The sequence below is a fragment of the Lutra lutra genome, chromosome 17 (genome assembly GCF_902655055.1).
Source record: "Lutra lutra chromosome 17, mLutLut1.2, whole genome shotgun sequence".
Lineage (NCBI taxonomy): Eukaryota > Metazoa > Chordata > Mammalia > Carnivora > Mustelidae > Lutra > Lutra lutra.
In genome coordinates, this window is record NC_062294.1 from 10,167,908 (window position 1) to 10,192,718 (window position 24,811).

The 24,811-nt window shown below is 49.4% G+C and overlaps 2 protein-coding genes and 1 long non-coding RNA gene across 4 annotated transcripts; 1 reads left to right on the top strand and 2 right to left on the bottom strand.

The window, feature by feature from the left end:
- On the bottom strand, window positions 1-12,554 carry SYCE1L (synaptonemal complex central element protein 1 like). Its single transcript, XM_047711567.1, is given in 13 exon segments — window positions 1-294; window positions 296-316; window positions 518-602; window positions 881-968; window positions 1,061-1,130; window positions 1,969-2,032; window positions 2,291-2,374; window positions 3,575-3,629; window positions 3,904-3,951; window positions 4,493-4,567; window positions 4,755-4,814; window positions 6,552-6,614; window positions 12,451-12,554. Coding segments are annotated over 13 exon segments (825 nt in total). The 5' UTR covers window positions 12,524-12,554; the 3' UTR covers window positions 1-255.
- MON1B (MON1 homolog B, secretory trafficking associated) lies at window positions 10,417-20,963 on the bottom strand. Of its 2 annotated transcripts, none has more exons than XM_047711566.1 (6): window positions 20,829-20,963; window positions 20,258-20,415; window positions 17,952-18,281; window positions 16,607-17,426; window positions 16,105-16,252; window positions 10,417-13,765 (listed from the first exon to the last, which is right to left on the bottom strand). In XM_047711566.1, exons 2-6 carry the CDS (start codon window positions 20,403-20,405, stop codon window positions 13,556-13,558), a joined length of 1,656 nt encoding a protein of 551 aa, XP_047567522.1. In that variant the 5' UTR covers window positions 20,406-20,415; window positions 20,829-20,963; the 3' UTR covers window positions 10,417-13,555. The 2 variants fall into 2 exon arrangements, with proteins under 2 accessions (XP_047567522.1, XP_047567521.1); XM_047711565.1 differs by having other exon boundaries at window positions 20,631-20,927.
- A 16-nt stretch (window positions 20,964-20,979) lies between these two features.
- On the top strand, window positions 20,980-22,511 carry LOC125089387 (uncharacterized). Its single transcript, XR_007123931.1, has 3 exons — window positions 20,980-21,402; window positions 21,990-22,099; window positions 22,391-22,511. It is a non-coding gene; the product is annotated as an uncharacterized LOC125089387 (long non-coding RNA).
- Window positions 22,512-24,811: the final 2,300 nt, after the last annotated feature.

Here is a 24,811-nt window from a genome sequence, read left to right on the forward strand (position 1 = left end):
ACGAGTCCTTCCTGATGCTCAGGAACCTTCCCGGAGCTTCCGGAGTCCTCCACGCGGTTGGTGGGCGGAGCCCGGAAGAAGCCCCGCCCAGAGTGCCTGGACACGCCCCGGCCTGCAGCGCGCCAGGGCCCTGCCCTCCACCCCCAAGACCCGGGAATACAGACTCAGGCAGGAGGTGGAGGAAGGTCCGAAATCCTCGCCTTTATTTCTCCGCCCGCCTGGAAGCGGGAAGGGGTGAGGAGCTTCGGGAGGGTCCTATTGCTCTGGGGGCGGCTCCAGGTCCTCGCTGAGGGCGGCCGGAGCGCTCGGGGCCGGCCTGCGGGAGCCGCAAGTCAGACTGCAGACCCCGGCTCCCGAGGGCGCTGGCGTCCGCGCAACGCGGGCCGGCGGCTGCCTTTACCCCACCCGTCACGTCCCCCCGCCGGGGCGCCCTGCTCCCACTGACGCTTTCTCCAAGAGACTCCGAGGCACCCCGCCCGCCATCTCTGCCCCCTCCCCGCATCGCCGAGCTCCCTACCTCTCTTGTGGAGGCCCCGTCCTTTGGCGTGCAATGAATTTGGGCAGAACCCTGGCCCCCGAATTTCTCCAGCTCCGCCCTCAGCCTGGAGAGCAGGGGGCGCGGAGAGGAAGAAGAGAACGAGAGTGGAGCGGCGCGGGGAGGAAGGCACCAAGATCCCGACAGAGACCTCGGACGCCAAGCGGCCGGGGCGCGAGCGGCTGGGGTACAAGGGGCGCCGCACCCCGGAGGCCCCACGGACCCACTCCAGAGCCAGGCCTTCAAGGGGGGCGGCTGGAGGCGGTGCCGGGGGAAAGTCGGCTCATTGCCCTCGCCCCCCTCCTTGCTCCTTCCCTTTCGCCCCATGCTCCCTGGCCCACTCACCCATCGTGCACCGCCCGGACGTCCCCGACCTCGGGTGGCGAACTCAGCTGCAGCTCCACCTCCTCTAGCTTGGCCCGCGCCAGTTTCTCTGCGGGTGGGCGGGCGCGTCATGGGCGGGGCCAGGAGCTCTAGAGGGCTTGGCCCCGCCCCCTCGGCCCCAATCCTGCATGGGGGTCCCACCTTCAGTGAGCAACTGCTCCTTGCTGCTCTGCAGGGCGCTTATCTCCCAGGCCAGTCGCTGCTTCAACACCTGCGAGAAGGGAGACCTATCCGTCCGTTTGTCCTCTCAGCCCCTGGGCAAGCCCTTACTCGTATTATGTCATTCATTCATTCAACTGTTAATTCGATGTGCAGTTCCAGCTGTGGCCTGGTGGTGGTGGGGACGAATTTCCTCTCCAAAAGCTCCCCATGTCCCCGTATACCTCTCACTCAAATTTCATCTCTTCTCACTACCCCCATCTTCCTTCCACCCGCCTCCCCATGCTCTTCTTCAAATACCCCGGGTACGCTTCAGCCTCAAGGCCTTTGCATTGGCCGTTCCTTCTTCCAGGACCATTTGCACCAAAATAGCTGCGTGTTTTTCTCCCTTTATGTCTGCGTTCAGATGTCACCTGCCCAGAGAGGCCTTCCCCACTGACTGATCTAGCTAATTATTTGTTTGGAGTCTGAGTATGCCTCCACCTGCTCCCAACTGTACTGGGGACAAGCAAATACTTGGCCCCTTTGGCTCCCCACTGTCTCCTCCTTCCTGGAATGTTGCTGGGCACATCCTTCATTCGTTCAATGAAGGAATGATCGGACCATGGCCTTTTCAGGGTTCGTATTTGCCACTGCAAGGGGAGCAAACTCTAGGTAAGCAGGGAGGAAGCAGGCTGGGTGGCAGATGCTGGCTGTGGCAATGGGGCAATGGTAAGAGGAGGCTAAATTTAAGGCAAAAGCTGAAGGGCTGAGTAGGTGGGTAAGAGGAGGAAAGGAGTCAAAAACTATCTCATGGAGTTGGGGTGAGCAGTGGGTAGACACTGAGCCAATCAGTGGAGATAGTGAAACCAGGAGAGGAGGGGCTGTGGTTGGAGGCAATGATGGCTCACGTGGAATTCCCAGAGGTCCTTGTGCTGGCCCATCACAGTCTCCAGCTGTTCTTCAACGTGTAACCTAGGGGCCAACACCCAGAAATGACTAGGTCAGTCAGCTAGGACTGACATCAGGTCTGGTCCAGACTGGGGATTCCTCTGGATGGCTTTTGGATCTTTGCCCAGTGCTCCCTCTACTAGGAGCCCTTTTATGGGCCTTCTCCTCCAAGCCTTGGTTCCCACAGCTCCTCTTCCAACAAACTCCCTGATGCAAGTCCCACCGCCATGCCAAACCAGCAGCACACTGGGCCGTAGACCCAAGGTTACCCTCAGTAGTTACCCCAGCTTCTTCTTTGTGCAGTTCTCTGTGACCTGAGAGTTAGGGATTGAAATTTGCTCTGTGAACTCCTGCAACGTGGTCTTCCTGGAAGGAGAAAGACAACTCTTAGTCATATTCTCTGAATAAGCTCCCACTTCATTCAGCAGGACTGGGGGACGGCAATGGTCTGTTCACAACCTTCATCATTCTCCTTTCTTCCGTGACAGAACGTGCACCTTTATGGACCTCTGTTGAGATGATCATCCTGTCCATCCTGTCCCTCATCAAAGTGTGCCTTCCCAAGACACTTCCTTGAGGGGTTTAGTAGTGTAGCTTAATAGAATCTAAAGTCCCAGCTTGAGGCCTAGATATGCTATTTAACCGCGACCCTGGACAAATTACTTAACCAGTCTGGGTCTATTTCCTTATATGTAAAATGGTAATAGTGGTGGAAGGCTGACAGTCACCCTTAACTCCTATAATTGTCATTGCAAGGATCAGGTAGAAAAATGAACATAAACTGCTCATCACACAGTATTAGCAGTGTGGTGTCGTTGAGCTTTATCATCAGGTTTTCCCACAGAATTAAAATCATGGTACATCAGGGTGTGAGACTTCTGGTCACAAGAACCTGTTAGGTAAAGATTCCAAGGTTGGAGAGATGGTTGGATGGACAGTAACTGGATGGGTGAATGGCTGACGAGGTGAGAGCTGGCTGGAGAAATGATGAGTGGAGGGATGATAGCTGGACAGAGAAATAAAGGAAAGGTTGCTAGAAGGATTGATAAATGTCTGGGTGTATGGTAGGGTGAAGAAATGAGTAGCTAGATGAATGGGTGATTGGAAAGGTGGAGAGAGGGTTGCCCAGATGATTGGATGGAAAGCTGGAGACATAATGGCTGTCTGGCTGGCTGGAAAAGGATTTCACAGATGTGCGGATGAATGGATGAATGGGTGAGTGGGTGGACAGGTGAGTAAGGGGATGACTGGAGGCCTAAGTGGGCAAATAAATAAATGAATGGATGGTGGAAGAGATGGACAGCCAATGGAAGAAGAATTAGAATAACACCAGTGGGTGAGATTTATTTAATAAAGAAACGAGCAATGAATGATCCAACGAGTGAGTTAATCTCAACACCACTGTCTGATAGCAAAGATCAGCAGGGAAGTCTCTTGTCTAGCTATTCTATTCTACAGAAAGGAAAAGTGAGGAGTGTGTGTCCAAGGTATATTTTCCCTAGCTCTGGCTCCTTCCTCCCTCAGGTTGGGGAATAAGGCGGGGAAGAGTTGAGCAGGACCTCTTACTTCTGAGCTCCACATTCCCTCCTTTGGCAGTGCAGCTGGAGGATCCTCAGTGCCTCTGTGGGGAGAGGAAGCAAGGGAGCCCTGTGTGACCTCTTGGGGAGTCAGGATTCGGGGGAGGTAATGGGTCCCACATCATGTCACACATTGGAGGGCACTCGGAGGCCTTTAGTGTCTGCTTTGAGTCAAGTGGCAGGTAAGGGAAAGGTCTGAGCAGAGAGGGAAGCACCCCGATTCAGGTTTCAGTGGGATTCCTCTGACTGTTCCGGGAATTGTGGGGTTTTGTGGGTCGAATGCGGTAGAACAATGAAGACAGGGCAGCTGATAAATACCTTGCTTCTTGCTCAAGACCTCCTCTAGGTGCACTTTCTCTCCATTCACTGGAAAACACAGTGACACTATGAGCCCCCAGAGGCCACCTCCCCTGTCCCCACTGCAACTTCATGCAAAGGCATGTCCAAGTTACAGAAGATATCCCACGGCAGGGGAGGTGTCTCCTTGCCACCCGCACCCATCTCCCACTGGGGACCGTCCTGATCCAGTTTCTCCCCGTCAGTGTCCACATTCTCTGTAAGTGCCAGAGGAGTGAAGACCCCGCAGAATGCACAGGGTTTGTACCCATGGGAGAGATGACCAGAAAGAAATGCACTATGTCAAGGGGAGATAAAGGCTTGAAGAAACAAATAAAGCTGGGGAGTGGGAGTGACCGAGGGATGGTGGTAGTCCATATCTAGAAGAGGTAGATCTGTTAGAATGAAGTTTGGGGTGAGAGCAGAAAGGTGAGATAGCAAAAGGCAATCGGTGTTACACAGATAAGAGCACTGCAGATGGAGGGAACAGCCCATGCCAAAACCCTGAGGTGTGCGGAGAACATCGGCAGTGCTGAGAAGATCTATGGGTCCCTCTTTTGGTCCTACTTACAGGAGTCCAGTTCCCTATGCAGGGTCTCCCAGAGAGCTTGGGCTTCTCCCAGTTCCTCACTGGATTTCTTCTTTGCTGGGCCAAAGAAGAGGACACTGTGTGAGTGCCAGCCTCTAACCCTGCTATTCTCTTGCACACTCTGACGCTGCACACTCATCTTTCAACAACCCAGAGGTGTCTGGATTTTATAGATGAGGAAGTGGAGGCACTCAAAGTTCAGGTTCTTTCTGGCTAGCTAGGAAGGCTAGGTCCTGGGGTTTACCTTGCTGAAGCTCATTAATCCGGTTAATCAGGTCTTCAATCTGTGGCTCCAGGCTTCCCTCTGCAGAGTGAGAGAAAGACTGAGCCGGAGAGGGCAGATGCCTGGCTGTCTAAGGCAGAAAGAGATGGGTGGGTGTTGGTACAGCGTCTCTGATACTAGCAATCAAAACGCATTTATCGAGTGCCTGCTTTGGCTGGACTCTGTAAGAGGGCCTCACAGGGTTTGCATTCTGCATGGGCCAGACGGACACCGAACAAGGATCTGAGCGGTCAGTGTGGGTGGCAGTGACTGCTGCAGCTGGAAATAAAGTGAGGCAAGGGGTCGAAGGGTGAGAGGGTAGAAGGTGCTTCTTGATATGGAAGGGCCCCCCTGAAGTGAGGAAAGGGAGCCCTGCAGTTCTGCGTGCTGGGGAATATGAGGGAGGGGAACCACGCCAGGCGGAGGGACCAGTGCAAAGCTTGAGCAGAGGAAGTGAGCCCCAGCAGTGGGAGTAAGCCATTACCTCGGGACCACATGCCTAAGGTAATGGCTAAGGGACCGGTGTGGCTGATGTGAGCCTAGTGAGTAAGTCGAAAGTACCAGGAGGCCAGGTGGGGGAAAGTGGAGTTGGCAGATCACACAGGGCTCCTGGGACACAGTGGAGGATTCTAGAAGTAATTTTGCGTGTGCTGGGAGTCAGTGGAGATCTCCCACCTGCCCTACCCTGTTAAAAGCTTAACAGTCACTTCTCATCTGATTCTGGTACTGGCCTCCTCTGAGAAATGGCGAAAATGCTGCTTTCATCTTGTGGGTGGCAGCTTTAACATTTTCCAGTGACAGAGAGATCATGCTCTCTTTAGAGAACTATCTCTAACTTCCTACAGTCCCAATTTCAGGGCTCTGTATGGAGAAGTCTTCCTCCTCATCCCGTTTTGGCTTCAAGGTCAGCAGCATGGAGTTGGGGCAAAAGCTTCCCAACCCTTGCTGGGTCTCACTACCCACCCCTGACACTCTGGAGTTCTGGAGTTAATAAACTCAAGCCCTAGATTTTCTGAGACCACCAACTCCCATCTCCTGAGACTTCTAGGAGAGTGAATGATCTCCAAGGTGCTGATTATGACTTAACACATTCCTGGGGGGCCTCATTTTACTGGAGACAGTTATGGTAACTCTGCATTTCTAGTCCTGTAATTTCTCTACCTAATGTTAGCCTAGACAGCAGCTCCAATGCAGGTGGCCATGGCGGGCAGGGGCGTGCAGGCTGGAGGAAGGAGAGGTTCTCTTTTCTTTGGAACAGACCAAACAGACCAATGGGTCATAGTATTTTAGTTGCAGATGGCCTGGTCTGGGGGTCAAGCCTCAAACCTAGCCAGCACTGTGCCCCAGCCCCCATGCAGGCTGGCTCCTAGGCCCCCTCACCGAGGGACGCAAAGTGCAGCTATTTGCATGGCCATTTGCCATTTGTGTGTAAAAAGGGAAGACAAAGACTACACACCCAGGAATGTATTTTTTTTTAATCTCTGGAAGAATACCTAAGAATTTTTAAAATAGTTGCTGCTAGCCCTTGAGTCAGGGACATGGATGGCTGGTTTGTGTGTGTGTGTGTGTGTGTGTGTGTAAGAGAGGAGGGTTTTCCATTCCCTTATACTTCTTAAATTTTCAAGCTGTACTTTAGGTGCAAAGAATTAAATTGTATAAGGGGGAAAATGCACGGTGGGATAACTTCCCAGGGTTGTTGAGCTGAGGGGACTAATTTTGAACCACATCCGCCTGCCTCAAAACCCCAGGCTGAGCCTCAGACACAAGGAGACACATGACCTTTCTGCAGCCTTTTCACCAATGCCAGCAGGTCTTCAGTCATCGTCAAAGACTTGGTCTGCTCTGTGGAGATGAAAACCAGAATTACAGGGTGGCGGAAAGGTCCAGGCCTATCTGGGAAGGAAGGAAGAAAGACGCCGGGAGTTCTGCAGAAACCCTGAGCTGGAACTGAGGACAGACTTTGGGGGCGGGCAGGTTTCCAGCCAGAGCTCCTGCAAGACCCTGTCCCCTGCCCCATGAGCTTTCTGATGTGTGCTGGATGAATCAGGACTCCTAAGGGTCAGCTTCCCCTAAAAGGTCAAAGGACACCACGGGCATCCCCTTAATGAAATGAAACTCAGGGTGGGAGAAGGGGATGCGCTTTTGCTGCTGCTGTTTAAAATCAGTATGCAGTTCCACCCGATGCAGCAGGGCAGGAAGACGGCATATGGATTTTTAAAAAATCATTATAGGTCACAATTTGCAAATTCCTAAAGAACTGATGGGTGTAAGGAATGGTTATTGCTAACATCAAAAAAAGAACAAGCAGATATTGTGAGCCTCCTCATGGCAGAGCACACCACTTATGAAGGATTCTTGCCAAAAATGAAACCAAACCAGCCCAGGAAACTTACCAGGCTTCTATACCTGAATATCAACCAGAAGAAATGAAAGGGGCAGAGAAACATATTAAATGACCCCAGAGGGATACAGATGCTGGAAAATGCCACAGGGCAATCTGGTTTCTTCAAGAAATAAATTGCAAAGAAAAAAAAAGAGGGAGAGGGGAAACTCTATTGATTAAAAGAGACTTGGCGCATATATATATATATATATATATATATGCGCCAAGTCTCTTTTATATATATATGAATGATTCAGTTGTAGGGAAATACCTTATTTGGATCCTGATTCAAAGATCCTTTTTAACCATATACACACCTATGTGTATTTAACGTGAGTCTGTATTACTTTTAAAATTATAACCGACAAAAGCCCCACAGGAAAAATGTTAACATCGTAAACTCTTGAAATTAATGATAAAAGCTCAAGGTCCAGTGACCCACTCCTCTCCAAGGAACACGGTGCAGAGAAAATGAAAGGCAGCTCTACAACACATATGAGAGTCCCAAGGTAAAGGAAAAGATGCTTACTCATGGACACGTACAGTGCAAAGTCCCTCCTCCTCAGACCCTAAGTTCCTCACTTCCCCTTCACAGAGATCACTGGCGTTATAAGCTGTTTGTTGTCTAGTTGGAGATAATTCAATTCACATACAAGCACAAGTCCACTCTTGCTTTTTAAGTGGTGGTGTGTCACACATGGTGCCTACATCTTGTATATTTCATCTGACAGTGTATACTGGTGATGTTTTTATTCTTTTTAGTGGCTTCATAGTAGTCCACTGAACGGGCAGACAATAATTTAAGAGAAGTCCCCTACTGATAGATACTCAGGCTGCTTCCCTTCTTTTGCTGTTACAAACAAGGCCACAGTGACCATCTGTATTAGTTTCTCTTGGGCTGCCATAAGAAAGTACCACAAAAAATGTCTTCCTCTGTGTGTGTCTTCACCTGGCATTCTGTGAATTTCTGTATGTGCAAGTTTCCCTCTTATAAGGATACCTGTCATTGGATAAGGGCCCATCATAATCCAGAACGACTTTATCTTTTTCTTTTTTTTTAAAGATTTTATTTATTTATTTGACAGACAGAGATCACAAGTAGGCAGAGAGGCAGGCAGAGAGAGAGGGGGAAGCAGGCTCCCCGGCGAGCAGAGTGCCCAATGCAGGGCTCGATCCCAGGACCCTGAGATCATGACCCTAGCCGAAAACAGAGGTCAACCCACTGAGCCACCCAGGCGCCCCAGAATGACTTTATCTTAACTAGTTATACCTACAAAGACCCTATTTCCAATTAAGGCCACATTCTAAGGTACTGATAGACATAAATTTTGGGGAGGGACAAAACTGAATCGTGTATTCAACCAGAAAAACATCCCCATGCATACTTTTTGTGCATATATATGAATATATTTACTGGATAAATTCCTACTAGGCCACCTGATGGATCAGAGAGCATGTGTACTACTAAATTTGACTGGTTTTATGAAATTGCTCTCCCTGTATTTCAAGCAGGCCCATAAAAGTTTCCTTCCCCGTACTCTTAGCAGCCAAGTACATTTTCCAACTTCTTCATTTTTGCCAATCTGATAGGCAGAACCAGTATTACATTTCAACACTTTTGGTAGTAAATATCAAAAAAATTACTCAAATCCTCTACATCAGAAATTCCCTATCTAGGAGGAATCTGTCTCCAGGGAATAAATGATGGTGGGCAAGTTGTTCCTTATTTCTAATCTTACAAACAGAAGCAATCTAAAGATATTTTAGTTAAATATGGCATGTTCATAGGATGAAATCTTTTTTAGCCATGAAAAATCATGTTGGAGGGAGCCTGGGTGGTGCAGTCAGTTAGGTGTCCATCTCTTGGTTTCTGCCTGGGTCATGATCTCAGGGTCATGACATTGAGCCCCATGTCAGGTTTCACACTCAGTGCAGAACCTGACTGAGACTTTCTCTCCCTCTTCCTCTCCCCTTGCCCCTGCCCACTCTCTCACTCCCTCTCAAATAAATAAATCAATCTTTAAAAACAAATCATGTTATAAATCAGGGGTTTTTAACCTGAGCTTATTGGGTTTTGTTAAAATGTTTGCTGGTATGTTCGCTTTCTTTGCATGTCTTATCTCAAATCATTTACAAATTACTATGCGTTAATTTAACTTTGCATTTGAACTTTTGACTATTTAATAAACAACTGTAGAAAAACAAGGACAAAAAAGTAACAGCTTCCTCTCAGGAACAACACCTTCAATGAATCACTCCCCTTCCTAGAGGTAACTGCCTCCAACCGTTTGGTGAACACCCTCAGATCTTTTAGGAAAATGTATTTCATGTATTGCTTTTTTACTTTCTTACCCCCAAAACATTCACACACTACAAAATATGTGAAGTTAAAAATGAAACTTCCCCTTCTCTTCTTGGCTCTAAATCTTACTGCCTTTCTCTGATATAATCAATAATAATGGATATGCCTCTTCTTGAGACTTTTAATTTTTACAATACTCTTAATATTGGGAATAAGGGACACTTGGGTGGCTGTCACTTAAGTGTCTGCCTTCGGCTCAGGTCAAGATCCCAGGGTCCCGGGATCAAGTCCCACATCAGGCTCCTTGATCATTGGGGAGCCTGCTTCTCCCTCTGCCTATGCCTACCACTACCCCTGCTGCTCTCTGTCAAATAAAGAAAATCTTTTAAAAACATATTTGGAAATGAAACAAAAAAACTAAAGCTATTTTATTAACAGGGAGAAGTATTTGTCATTATTTTCTTTGTAGGATTTCAAATGAAAATTTCTAAACATCCATGAAAATAGAGAGGACACCATGATGAACTGTGATTATGCATTGCTAAGATCTGATAACTATTACTTTCATCCATATTGGCTTCAGCTGTTTTTTTCTGTGCTGAAGTATTTTCAGGCAAGCTGTATGTTTTATTACATTTCATCCCCAGATACTTCACTAAGAATCTCAACTACCTGAGGCCATTTTTAGATAACTCCAATCCTGTCATCACACTGACAAGATTAACAGTCCTCATGCAATACCATCCAGTAATCAATGTGATTTCTCGATTGGCCCCATGTCTTTTACAGCTGGCTTTTGTAACCATTTCTGCAAAAGCTCCATCTTCACTTTTCCTCTCCACTTCCTTTCTAGTACAAGTGATTATGAGTGATCCGTAAATCTCTTAAATAACCCAACTAACATCTTGATAAAAAGTTTCTGAGAAATCCGGATTACAAAACAGCCTGTACAGCATGAGTCCCTTTTAACATTTTATTTTGAAATAATTTCAGATGTACATAAAAGTGGTAGAAAAAGGCCACAGTGCTCCTATTTGCCTTTGTATTGATTTCTCATTTGTGAGCATTTCTGTACCATATTGCTGGCATCATGGCCCATTATTCCTTAATATTCCAGTGTATATTTCTTATATGCAAGGGACTCTACCAGGTAACCACAGTATAACCATCAAAACTGGGATGTTAATATTGATCAACATTAAAATATGATCCTCGGACGCCATTCAAAATTTCCCCTTCTCTATTTTAAAATTATATAGCACTACATATTCCTGAAAGAAAAATAAAAGAAAAAAAAGTCACAAAAATGCCTCCACCTCTGCACACCCCTAAAAATGTTAAGTCCCTAGTTAAGAGTCATCAGTTAGGCCTTTAGCCTTCAGATACTGTGCAACATACCTAGGGCTCTAGTTGACACTGCCCCTCTTTATAATTTTTTTTAAAATCCCAACTCGCTTTTCTCTCATAAAAGTATGATCACCTTTGAAGCTGATTCTGTGTCAATAACCCGTGATCTTACTCTTTTAAAAATTCATTTTTAATTATCTTATTTTTTTCCTACTGCTTAAAAAAAGGTCCACCACCCAGTCATTCCACAATAGGAGTGGATATATCTAAATCTAGACATTTCCCTGATTGCTCCTTGTTCTCCTTCCATCAACAACACTATGATGGTCCTTCATGGGCCACACATCTGTATATTCCCTGATTACCAAGAATGGTGACTAAAGAGATGGAATAGCATTTTAGATGCTAAAAATATTCTGCCAAACCGCTTCTAGCAAAGCCTTTACTGGTCAGTTCTGAGTGAGGCAAGAGAGAGCCTGTTTCCCCACACAGTAATCAATATTAATTTATCCCTCTCTTTTTAAATCCATTTTCCATGGGCTAGAAATGCTAACTTACATGCTTTTCAATTTTCTCCAATGCTGGTGAAGTTAATTATGACTCCAATTTTGACTAATTTGAAAGCTGGATTCTAAAATAGGTTTTAGCACAATTGCTACTATTTTAAGCGCTATAGCAAGTGCTTAATATATGAGATCTATTTGCATCTGTCTTCTTTCTGAATGTCCTTTGTTGAAAGCTGGCCCTTGATGCCTAGCCCTAACCTGAGAGCTCTTCCTGTTACTGTTCATACAATTAAAAAAAAAAAAATTAGTAAGCACCTACTATCTGCCAAGCGGGCATTGTTTTAGGTGCTAGAGAAGTAACAATAAACAAGTGAACAATCGTAATTATTGTTGACGTCTGCATAGATAGATCTGGAAAGATGCAGTCCAAATGACATTGATCCAGTGGTTTAAAGAGTGTGTACGAAGGGGGACATAGATCAGAGGACAGAAAGTCAGAGCTGTGGAGACAGGAGTGGGCCTTCACCATATTATGTGCTGTACTTTGGTACATTCCAAAGATGTCTACAAAAAAAAAAAAAAAAGAATGTTAGTGACATAGCGGTGGGTCACTGAATTGGGAGCTCCTTCTTCGGGCCACACTACGTTTTCTAATGATCTCAAGGGCCACCCCCTGCCCCTCGCAGGGGTGTGGGCGTGTCACTATCGACCAAGGGCCCCAAAGCGACGCCGGGCACGGGAGAGGCCCCTCGATTCAGACTCAAGTCCGTGTGAGATGGGATGTGGGCTGGGTGTGAAGTGACACTGGGGAACTACTGTGCTTCTCCTCGGTGTGACAGGAGCCGGTGGCTTTTGAGACGACATCCGTCTCTGTGTTTCGTCTGCGGAGATACGGATTGAAATATTTAGTCGACTGTTCCTTCGAAACATTTAAACCAATGTGCCCGATAAAGCGGAGTTAATCTAGATGATGACAAGATGCACGTTATTTTTTTCCCCTTTGGTGAACGGTTTTGTTTTGATAAAAAGCTTACATTTTTACTTTTTTTTTTTAGTACTGCTATTACTATTTTGTCATTGTGACGGGACAGGGCTCTCTCCCTTCCGCCGCGCCCAGAGAGGCTGGCTCGCCCTTCCTACCTTCAGCCTCCTCGGCCTTCTTTACCAATTCGGGGGGCTCCATTTTCAAAGGCTCCAACCTGCCGTTTTCCATTTTTCAACGTGGGGTTTGCGCTTGCGTACACCTGGGATGACGATTGGTCAACAAAACAAAACAAAACAAAAAACCACCAAAAACCTACGTGAGCGCGCATGCGTGCAGCGCGCGTTGGCCCGTCAGTTGACCCGGGCGGAGCAGCACGGAGGTTTTGAACCGCGGACCCGAGCCCCTGAACGACAGCGCGCATGCGTACACCCCAAGGTCCGCCAACTCTCCTGTAGGGCACGACCGGGTCTTGGTCCGTTGGGAAGGGAGTGCTGTGCCCATGCACATGAACTCTAGGGAGGCCTTTCCCTCTCTAGGTTGCTACGTGTGCAGGTTGGAAGTACGAGACACACATATGTGAACTGTGCAGTGGTACCCAAGAGTTCGAGAACCCTTTCGTTGTTCACAGATCCTCGCGTGACAGCTGATGCGAGGTTCTCTGCACTTCACGGGTGAGTTCAACGAGCCTCAGAAGCTGAGCGCGCCTCCCATGCACACAGTCTGGATCTCAGCCAGGTGTGAAGTCAGTCAGGTGTTCTGCCCAGAAGGCCACCTTCTCCACCACCAGCAGCCAACATTGACGGGGGTCACTTCTGACTGGGTGAAGATGAAGTAGGTGAAGGGCAAAGGAATGTCCTTGTTGAAACTGATTTGAGGTCTTTTAGGTATGGTTTCTTTCTTAAAGCCTTTCATAAAGGCTGGCCATGCATTCCCAATTCCAGAGTCCCTGTGGACCACCCAAAGGGACCCTGGCCAACCCTGGACACTCAGGGCTCACAGCCCACCAGGAGGCCGACTCCTGCTGCAGGACAGAGGGTGTGGTGCCCAGGACTGGAGGAGACAGCCCCTGACAGAGGGATGTCATCCAAGTGGAAGAGGTGGGGCAGAGGGGCCCAAGGATGTCCCCAGAGCTGGAGGAGCATCACCGGGCTGGGGAAGCAGCCTTTCCTGTGTCCTCCTGCCCCATTTCCAGGCTGGAGGCAGAAGGTAAAAGCCAAAGGTGGTGCTTCTCAGCACGGCCCAATCTAAGAACTCTGCCACTCAAGGTCCAGTGAACAAGCCATTATGGGAAGGTTGGTCTGTAGAGGCAGCTGGGGCAGCCGGGGGTGTGGAGTACTTGGGTGGGTAACGGATGAAGAGTCGATCCTCCTCTTTCTTCACCCAGCGCAGGAGTTTGGTCACTACCAAGATGGCACCTGCCTTTGTCACCAGTGGGCTGAGGCAGGTATAGAGTTCAAATTTGGAAGTCACCTGCAGGTTTGAGAGGAGACAGAGTTAGTTAGGCCAGAGCTGGCCATGCCCTGTCCTGTCTACCCCACCTGGGCCCCAGGCTTGTTTCTTGTTTGGAAAACACACAGGGTGAGGGTTCCCACCTGGTGCTACGTCACGGTGGGCCAGGGGTTTTCAGTAGTTTTCAGTAGATTCAGAAGGAATTCAGAAGGAATCAGCTGAATCTAGTGGCTTCAGCTGGGTAATGCTGGCTGTGTCTGTGTCTGTGTGTGTGTGTGTGTGTGTGCGCGCGCTCGTGCACGCACACACATACTCCCTGGATGTCCGTTTGCTCACCTGTGGACCCAGGTATAACAGCAATAGGGCTTAACATTTACTGAGCGGTTGTTGTATACAAGGTTCTGTTCTAAGCTCCAGATAACTGTTTTCATCCTTTGTAGCCGGGGCATAATAGGAGGATTAATTCCATTTAATCCTTATACCAACCAGAAAGACCCAACCTGACCAGGTCACTTCTGCATCACCTCTTACTGCTCTCCCCGTCGCTCACTCTGTTCCAGCCATTCTAACCTCTCCTTGCTATTCCTAAAACATACAGGTTCTGTCTCACCTTACAGCATTTGCACGGTCCTTTCCCTCTCCATCTCTTCAGTGAGTCATCCCCTGACAACCTAATTTAAAATCCTGGGCCTACAATATCTTGGTTTTGAAATGCCATCCTCCACCAAAAGTACACAGGCTCCTTGGACAAATGGCTGATTCCAGGACTGGCAGAGAAAATACATGAGGAGCCTCGAACATTGTGTGCCAGAAAACAGGAATGCTCAAACAGTGATGGAGACACATAAAAAAGAAACAGGGCTCGCCCCGGCTACACTGAGATAGTTTCAGCACCAAAATCAATGACAGAAAAGGCTTTTAGCTCACTGACTTAAAGAAACATCCATGAGACCATATTGATATAAAATTAAAAATTCAACCAGTAAGTAGGGAGAGGAAGAGTTCTTTCATATAGAAGTAGAATGTTAAATAATAAATGTGGAAGGGATGATACAGTTCAAAAATCACCACGTGGCAAACACCGGAGTAGTAATTATTGCAGACAAGAATCATTAATGGCTATTAAAATTAGTGAATGAAAGTGTGATGAAAAACAGAAACCTGACATAATCCCCACAAGATAATTACGAGGGGCAAAGGGGGAAAACACTACATAGTGCAGAATCTGGGAGACACCAACTTAACCAAGTGACCTAAGTTACATCAACAGTGGGACAAACCTGACATTGTGGATCTCCCGATCCAGGGCAAAGAAGGGCATGTCACTCACTCTTCTGATATTCTTGTCAAGAATGCGTGACCTTATTTCAGTCATGATAAAATATAGAAAATCTCAAGGTGAGGGACATCCTACAAACTAACTAGCTGGTACTCTTTTAAAAAGTATCCAGGACACGCAAGAAGCGAAAGACTGAGAAGGGATTCTAGAATAAATGAGACTGAAGAGATAACAATAGATAAACCAACATATGATTCTGGGCTGGATTCTGGACCAGTTAAAGGACATTAGTGGGACAACTGGTGAGATCTGAATGAAGTCAGAGGATTGGACGTTGTATTGATGTTAATTTCCCGATTTTTTTAAAGCTCCTGTGGTTAACATCTGGAGAAACCAGGTGAGGGACCTATTTGTAGTAATTATTTGTACTATTTTGCAGCTTCCTTGTAAGTCTAAAATTGCTTAGAAATAAAAGTTAAAAAAACTTAAAAATAAAATCCTTAGGTGAGAACAATGCCTCATACCCAATAAACATACAATGAATGATTTAATACATGTCTGCCAGCTGGCAGAGCCTGAGGGAAGGCGCCATTTCCAGTGGGGTCACCTTGGCCAAACTCCCTGAACAGCTGACCCTTAACAGACCCACAGGAAGTGAGGAGAGGAACCCTGAAGACCCCAGGGGAGGACACCCCAGGTAGAAGGCACAGCCTAGGACCAAGCTTGTGGTCTTCAAGAATGCTGGGGACTCCCAAAGCGAAAAATGAACTGGCAGAGAGACATACGGGCAGGGTTACTGGGAAAGCAACAGGCACACTGATGGCTGTTAATGGGACTTCTTCCAAGTTGAGGATGCTGTACTGGTAGCTAATGGGGGAACAACGAAGAGAAGAGCGGTACAGGAGGGCTGCAGACTGTGCAATCCTTATGGGTTTCAAAGATACGTGTGTCATGGTAGAAAGAGCGATGAGGGCCAAGGCAGGGTGTGCCTCATGGAGGCTGTTATGGTCAGAGGGGATAGAGCGGAGGGAAAGGGGGCCTGAAGTCAGGAACGAACTCTCTCGGGCCCCAGCCGACTCACCCAGGCCAGCAGTGTCTCCCTCTCCGCCACGTGGTAAATGAGACGCAGGGGCCTGGAGGCGCTGTGGAGGCGCGCGTGCAGACGGTGATACAGGTCGGACAGGCGCTGTCGCTCCTCCTCTCTGCTGTACGGGGCCTCCAGCTCAGGGCTGCAGTGATGAAGGCAGGGGAGGCCAGCGTCAGTCAGAGGCTTGCTTGGCCAGCCCATCTCCCCTCAGTCTAGGGAGTTCAATGAAACGAGGGAGCCCAGCCGCCCCCATTAGACTTGAGGTTTCTCAGTGGTTGGAAGTCCAGCTACTGAGGGGCCTCCTCGAGTACCGGCGCCCTCTTCTTCATCAGAATACGTGATCCCTTGAGGTTGGTGGCTGAGCCTCCCTCAGTGGCAGATACCCATTCTATCCCATCCTTCTAGAGAATGCCTGGCTCTCTCCCACCTCTTGTCTACAAGATGCCAGATCTCAGGCCTTCCTGCCCAGCCAACTGCCTACAGGGTCAGGGCCTACCTGGTAAACTGGGGCAGCTGGCGGTGATGGTCGGGGATATCCAGTGGCTTATAGAGGAAGTGCCGGAGGCCCGGTGCCCCCACAGCCTGCACGCTGTAGGCAGGAGCACTGGCTGATGGGGCATTGGAGAAGCTGGCAGCCTCCCCCAGGGCCCGCATGGCACCAAGGGCGTGCATGCCCTCTTCAACCAGGCGCCGGCAGGTGGCCATGTCATGGAAGGCCTCAGGGTCAGTGCCAAGCAGCAGCAAGCACACGGGCATGGCGTCCAGGCGCGCCACGTAGGCGTAGAAGAAACCATCCGGATTGAAGCGGGGCAGGCACACGGGTGCCCACGCCTCCCCCGCCGCGAAGGCCGGCGCCCCCACCCAGTCGAGCAGCAGCTGCAGGTCGGCGGGGTCCAGCCGGCACTCGGCTAACACAGTCCGCTCCTGGGCCGCCGTCACCAGTCGACCTCCGATGGCCAGCACCGAGAGGGCCAGGCCGGGCGCCGTGCACCGTCGCAGCAGCGCACCCAGGGCTTCGCGCAGTGGGCGGGCCAGAGGCACACAGCGCACGGCGCCCAACAGCAGGGCGCCGGGGTCCCGCTCCACACTGTCCAGAAGCCGGTCTAGCGTGCGCTCCGAACCGGCCAGCAGGCGGCGGAGGTCGTAGTTCTGCTTGCGCGCGAAGATGCGGGCCACGCTTGCACGCGTCAGCGTGCTCACGATCTGTGCGTGCACGGCCAGCAGCTCCCCGCGGAGCTGGGCTGCCGACTGAGGAGTCCTCGACACAGCCACCAGCAGCAGTGGGCCCTGCTGTAGGAACACCAGCTTGTGGTCCTCTGGGGGAGGGAAGGGGGGCAGGGGGTAGAGAGGGGTCAGCGGCGACTGGCGGGGTCAGGCAGGGCTCTGCCGCTCTTTCCCTGAACACACGCACTCCTGGCCCAAGCTCACGTGGTCACTCGGCGGTACACTGGGACGGGGATAAGGACAGCTCGGGGGAGTCTGGATTAGTTGTAGAGACATGATGGGACAGTCAAGGAATCACGTTAGACACAAAGCATGGGTCAGGGGACAACAGAGCAGGGACTGACATGGAACCTAGAGACACCCAACTCAGCCACAAAGCTGAGCCTCCAAAGTCACGCTTTCAGATAAACCGGAAGTATCCAGTGACTCAGACCCAGGTGTGTTAATCACTCAGAACCCAGCAGGCCAAACAGTCAGACAACAGACAGATCCTGGCCAGCCACCCACATACACGGACTTGCCCCTGGCTGCCTGGACAATCTCCCGGGCAGCCGGCTGGGCGGTCAGCCATTTTCCCAGTCACCATCCCCTGCTCTACCTCCTCCTCCTCTGCTCACCAGCATAGATGGCGCGGATGGCATCTCCTGCACTCTGCACGAAGGACACGAGGGCCGTCATCACACCCATGGTCGTCGACAGTGCCTCCACGCTGCCATACCTTGAGTAGATGGGCTTGCCTGCCTCGCTCAGCACAAACACGTGCTTTCGCTTGCTGCGCCAGACCTCATCACTGGGGTCCCCGCCCTGGCCCCCAGCGCCACTCTCGGCGCCACCCTCGGGACTATTCTCTGAGGCTGCAGGATCCCAAAGCCCACAGTTGCATGATGGGGCCTCTGTTTGGGGCAGTGGTGACAGCAGGCTGGATGGCTGATCCTTCATCTCGGATTCTGAAAGGGAACTCCTGGTGGGTCATCTGGCTGTGGACTCCCCTTAACCCCATGTGCCCAAGGACTTATCAAATCTCTACCAGCGCCCCCCACTGACCCCTGATGCTGACAGAGACCCCCAGGTGTCCCCTTAGCCCCTCAATGACCTCCACACGATCCCCCTCAAGCCCCAACAATCCAATCTCTGTCATTACTGAGCCCTCTATATCCCTAGAGACTGTTTATTCTACTTCCAATAACTGCCACTTTCAAGACTTCAAAGCATGCTATTGCTTCTGAATGACCATTATTAATAACTTCATCTTCAACAATCCCCCATGTATTGTTGACCCCTCATTTATTTTCCTAGTATCGACTACTCATCTCTCATTGGCCACCATGATACCCACTAATATCTCCATAGTCTCTCATTTAAATCCTTCCCCTGCCCCATCCCTCCCTAATACCTTATTTATTCTCATGAATGTTCACTGATCCCTAATGACCTCATTGACTCTTCTGGTCACCCATGTATATTTTTGGTGATAACCACTAATTCTCCCAATGACTGCCATGAATGTCCACTAGCACCCATATCTTTTAGCCTCCCCTAACCCCCTATTTACTCCCACTGCTGTTCACTAACATTCCAATTATTCCATTAATATCACTAATACCTGGGTCTTCAATGACCTCCAGTGACTACCCTGACACACAATCTATTTTAACCCATGTGCACTCCACTCCCCACCATGACTACCATTGACTTCTACTAACATCCAAGACCTCAAATAACCTCTCCTGATTCACCTGACCCTTTTTTATTTCATTCTCCCATCTCCTCCAATGACTACTATTAATTTCCACTAATATCCAGGACCTCAGTGACATCCTCTGACTTCCCTGACCTCCTCTTGTTCTCATTGATAATCCACGCCCCTCCTTACAATATCCCCCATAACATACACTAACACACAGGACTATAATAATGACCTCCATCTCCCCTCCTCATGACCATCATTAACAATCAGCAATAAAACCCATGACTGCCCCCTGATTCCCTTGACACCCCCCCATTCATTCCAGTCAATGTCCACTGATCTTCCATTGACAACCCTTATTTCAACAATTTTCCTATAAAATCCTGATAACCTCATATTCCTCATTCTTTGATTGACATTTGCTTATCCCCCATGTCCTCCTCCCAGTTACCTTCTCAAGAGCTGCCATTACTTGCCAATAATTCCCGAATTCTCAGACAACCCTCACCCACACCCTTTATTCTCAGTGATGTCCACGCATCCTTCCTGATGATGCCACCAACATCCACTCATTCCGAAGCGGTCCATGTGCATTGCTTCCGCAATGACTCCCAATGAGTCTCCACTGAATACCTCTACGCATCGACCTCGGTCTTCAAATACCCTCCTATCTGTCGTCTGACTCTCCAGATAATCTCATTGATGTCCATTGCTACCTCAAGGATGATCACCATTAACATCTACTAATTTCTGGTTCCTTAAAGACTGCCACCAACAACTCACCACTGACTTTCTCAAAGATGTAAACACTGAATGTGCATTTGTCACCACTGATCCCCTTTCCCACCTCAATGACTTAAGTAACACCCTAGTCTCAAAAGACACAGACTTTTAAATAGTTCCCCTTTGGTCATATCGACTTTCTTTTGGTCATTCATTGACCTTAACATCCTAAATCCCCCATGCCCCTCGTTGGCGCCAGCTGACCTCTGATTCCTCAAAGGCCTGAACTCAGACCAAGTCCCCAGTGAACATCACTCTGACACCCACTGATTTCATTTCTCAACGACTTAAACTACATTGTGTGTCCACCATGGCCTCCTACTAATAATCCTGCTATGCTCTAAACTACTTTCCTGAGTCCCAAAAGACTCCTCGCTGGTCCCCCTCGGACCTCCCCCAGCAATGACACCCTCTAGGTATTCTTTCCAAGACCCTGGTGAGAGGAAGGCATACCTGTTTTCTCCAGGTCCCCGTCCCCAGGAGCCGGCGGGGCCTCGTGAACCTCTCCATCCTCTCCAGCCTCCTCACTGGGGAACCGGGTGTCCTCCAAGTCCTCCGCGTCCCCAGGGGCTGGGGCAGTAGTGTCTCCTCCAGCCTCCATCTGCACATCCCTGTGGGGTAAGGGAATTGAGGGTGACAGGCAGCAAAAGAAACTTCTTAAAAGCCTCTACTGAGCCTGGACCCCTTGAACACATTCCTTGTGCTTGTTTCCCCTCGCGTTTCAACAGGATGAGACAAGCAAAAACACGACCAACTACTTGCACCCTCCAAGATTTCCCGAAAAGGAGGTTCTAATGAGCTTCAGCAGATAAAGAGACATAAACACCTGTTTTAATCCCGTATCCCAATTGGCCGGGCACCATCACTTCCCAGGCAGCGGCAACATCACACTTCCGGGTGCGGCTGCCGTCTTGCCACGCTTCCGGGTACGACGCCGCTCTGAAGACACTTCCGGCTGCGGTGCTTTATTAGCTCTCCGCCGCGCAGCAACCCGGTCTCCCGCCGCACGCTAGTGTCCCCTCACCGTTGAGATGACGCGCTCCACTCCCGGATTTACGTCGGTCTGGCTGGAGACCCGGTGCGCCGCCTAAGAGCTCCTTTCACCGAACTGGCTCGCAAGGCTAACACAGGCGAGCCGGGCAGCCTCCCTTACAGTAAGCTATCGGCGTGACGGGGGCGCGGCTCGCGTTCAGCCAATCCGGAGCCGGAGGGCTTCCCTTTTGGACCAATCAGGAGAAGCCGGCTCTCCTGCGGTTCCGCACCCAGGCGGGCTGCACCGTATCTCCACCAATTCTGTGCGCGGCATTGCGATTGCACCCGCCCATCTTGACTGACATATCCCTGGGCCCAATCGAAGGCTCGAGGACTTTCACAGCCGGTCAGGATAGTTACCAATATCCGACCAATAGGCGCGCTCCCCCCAAATGGAGGCTACTTCGTCCTCCCTAATCCACCTGAAAAAGCGATGGGGTGAAATAATTGACGGACAGTCCCCGTTTCCAATCGGAGCGCTGAGCGCAGTCTGGCCAGCCTATGGGGCTCGGTTGCTAAAGAAGCGAAAGGCGGGCTTCTCAGATGCAGAAAGTACCGTGTGACCGGTAAAGATCTCGACAGTCTCTGGGGAAACGGACAGCCGTGGACATCCTCATGGGGGCGGGGGAGTGGGCTTACGAAGGCAGTGTGCGGGCTGCCCAAGGTCTGCCCAGATCCGCTAAAGGCCGGGTAGACCTCACTTCGGAACAAAACTCTGTGGGCGGAGCTTTGAGGTTTAGGAGTCCGGGCATGAGGGAGGGACATGCAGGCGTGGCTTTGAAAGGCCTAGGAGCTCTGGTTGGTTGAGGAAAATGCCCCTCCGACTTCTGCGCGCCACCATTGGCTGGAAGAGGGAAGGTGCGACGCCTCCGCCGCTGGGGACCCTAATTGTAATTTGCTTTCCCTCCGCGTGATGTGCCCAATTCCAAGTTTCTCGTCATGTCAGCTGGAATATGCTTTTTCATGAATCTACGTCACCAGGTAAAGTTGGTTTAACTCTTCCCACATCCATATTCCCACCAAAATACAAGGTATTAAAAACAAACAAACAAACCAGCTCTACAAGAGGGAAGTAAATTTCTGGAGTCCAGTGAATCCTGAAGACATAGTAAGACCCTGGGCTCACACAAATACTTTTCAATTCTCATTACAGAGGGTCACGGGAACTGAAGGGCATTTGAGTTTATTTATAAGACTGCTAAGGAGAATAATTGTGCTTACATCCCGAAGTGGGCATCTCCAGTGGGAAATTCTGCATTTGGGGTGAGTCGATCAATTTCAAGATACTTGCCCTCTCATCCTCTACACAAACATTTCCATCCTGGGCTTCACCCGCAAGCCCAGGAAAGTGTACCTTTCTAAGGACATTTTTTTCGTGACGTCACTAGAACACAGTTTCCGGGTCTGCATGACCATACCTACTTCTGTACTTGCCCCAGGATGTTAGAGCCTCTGGAACCGAGGCTTTGAATTCATAAACCACACTAGGAACCTGCCTGTGCCTATCTGCATACACTGTGATGACCCTCATGCCATGGGTTCTTTCCTTTCTAGACCTCCTGAATGCTAGAAGTTGAACTTGAATATATACAGTGGAAACTGGAGTGGGAAGAACACAGCTGTGAGTAGAAACAAGGCAACTTGTAGTGTATTTGTACTGTGACCGGCTCCCTCAGTTGTACCCGCAGTGCAGGACCATCTGTGGCCTTTATTTCCCTATTACCGGTCCGTCTTCTCTTTCTTGCTTTTTCTCTCGTATTGCATGGAGCACTGGCTGTGGTGCATAAACAATGAATTTTAGAACACTGAAAAAAATAAAATTCAAAAAAAAGTTATTTATTTTAATGAGAGAGAGAATGGGGGGAGGGGGAGGGGGAGTAGGAGAGAGAGACTTCAGCAGACTCCCCGCCCCCCCCCCCCACGCCACCACGTGTGAAGCCCGACACAGGGATCAGTCTCAGGACCCTGAGATCATGACCTGAGCCAAAATCAAGAGTCGGAAGCTTAACCGACTGAGCCACTCAGGCGCCCCATCACTGCAATTTTATTTCTAGTAAATATACTAAATTTGCTCATAATGTTTTGTATTGAGAAGAATGGCTCCCTAAAAATGCCTGCATCTCATTCTCAATCCCCTGAACCTGTGAATATATATATGGCCTACATGGTGAATGGAGCTTTGCAGGTGTGATTTGGGGAAGTGCCTGAGTTGAGGAGATTGACCCTGGATGACCCAGTGGCTCAGTGTTATGACAGGAGTCCTTAAAGGCGGAGAACATTTCCCATATTGAATCACAAATAGTTATGAAAACAGAATGAGTCAAAGAGATTCTGCATGGTTGGCTTTGAATTTGAACACAGGAGGCCAAGGGGCACAGAATGCTGTCAGCCTCTGAAATGTCACCAAGTAAGGCACAGATACTCCCACAGAGCCTTCAGAAGGGAAAACAGCTCTGCTGATAGGTTGATTATAGTCTGGTTATAAGTTGATTATATGTCTGGTTCTGACATACAGAAATGCAAGAGATCATATTTGCATTAAGATATTAAAAATGTGGCTAAGGCTGTGGTGGTGTGTTATATACATAACAAGAGTGAACTAATACATAATAATAGGAAGAAATTCACAAAAACAATCCTAATAGCAACGTACATTGAGGGGCTAGCATGCACCAGGCATGGCTCTGTGTGTTACAGGTGCTTTAAGTTATTTAGCAGTCTATCCCAGTCGTTTTGGAAGAAAAATTATTCTCGTATCACATTAGAGGGGACAAATGCCCTGTCCTGAGGAAAGAGAGAGCCAGGAAGGAACATAGCCTAGATCTGGAACCAGGGTCATTTGAGGCCTGGCTCTATTCTTGTTTCCACTGTTTCTGCCAGGGTGATTAAACAGAAACTTGTTACACGTCTCTTGTATCTGTATTTTGTCCACATTATATTAGTACACTGCTGGTGTCAATATATCAATATCGACAAATACTGACGTCGGAAAATGGGTGAGAAATGCAGCTTCAGGATAACACCGTGACACTTTCCTGTCCGCATCCCCCCCCACACACCTCCTTGGCTGCTGTGGCTTGTGGGGGGCGGGGGGCTCCCCTGGCATCCAGCAGGTCCTAGTGAAATACCAGGGCTCTTTTTCCCTACCCTACCAAAGTTCTTTACTTTCTTTTCCATGCACTTTCTCCCTATAGATGATAAACAGGCCCGGGGGACAAATGATGTCTTCAGATTAGCTAAGTCCATGCTTCTATATTCTAAGACCAGTGAGGTTGGATTTCCAACAGATTTGCTCACAGGGGTATGTTGCCCTCTGCCAGGTTTCTTGTCATGTCATCTCACGGAATGGAGCCCTGCATCTTGGACCCCATGCATGTACCGAGTCACCCAGAATGCCCCTCACTCCAGGCAGTCCCCGCCGAGTCACTCGCTGGTAGCTGTGTTCACAGATCTGGCAGCCCTTGACTCTTTCTGTACCTGCTCCGGGGCTTCTGAGCCTCCGGGACTGACCACCTATGACCTCTGAGCAGTGTGTGCTTGTCAGTGGACATCTGGACACACTGTGCGGACCCTTTTGCAAGCATCTGTTCCTGTGCGGTGATTTGGATACTAATAAACTACATTTGACCGAGTATGATGGGATTCCTTGCAGAGAGGTCAACAAGGACCGGAAAGCAGGTTGTGAGAGCCTGCTCCTCTCCTAGTCTCAGCAGCCTCTCTAGTTTCTGCAGCCAGGCCCTGGGGCTGGTTTTACTTCCTATGGTCTGTTTCTTTTCCCTGTATCTTACTCCCCTGACTGGAAAAAGGCTCCTTCTCTCTTGGCCCAGTGCTGTATGCTTACCCGCACCACATCCCTCTGTTCTTAATGGAGTAGGACTCAGGGAAGGAGGGATGGGGGTTGGCTTTGCTGAGCTCGCTCCACTCCCCAGGTAATGATGGCTCTTAGATGACTTCAGTCAGCATCACGATCCAATG

Bases quoted from the DNA above. Each gene is read 5' to 3' on its own strand.
- MON1B (XM_047711566.1), bottom strand. From the start codon at position 20,405: ATGGAGGCTGGAGGAGACACTACTGCCCCAGCCCCTGGGGACGCGGAG. The intron at 16,253-16,606 runs GTAGGCCCTGAC...TCATCACTGCAG, and splicing joins CAGCTGCCCCAGTTTACCAG to CCCTGAGCTGGAGGCCCCGT. The intron at 13,766-16,104 runs GTGAGTCGGCTG...TCAAACCTGCAG, and splicing joins GGGAGACACTGCTGGCCTGG to GTGACTTCCAAATTTGAACT.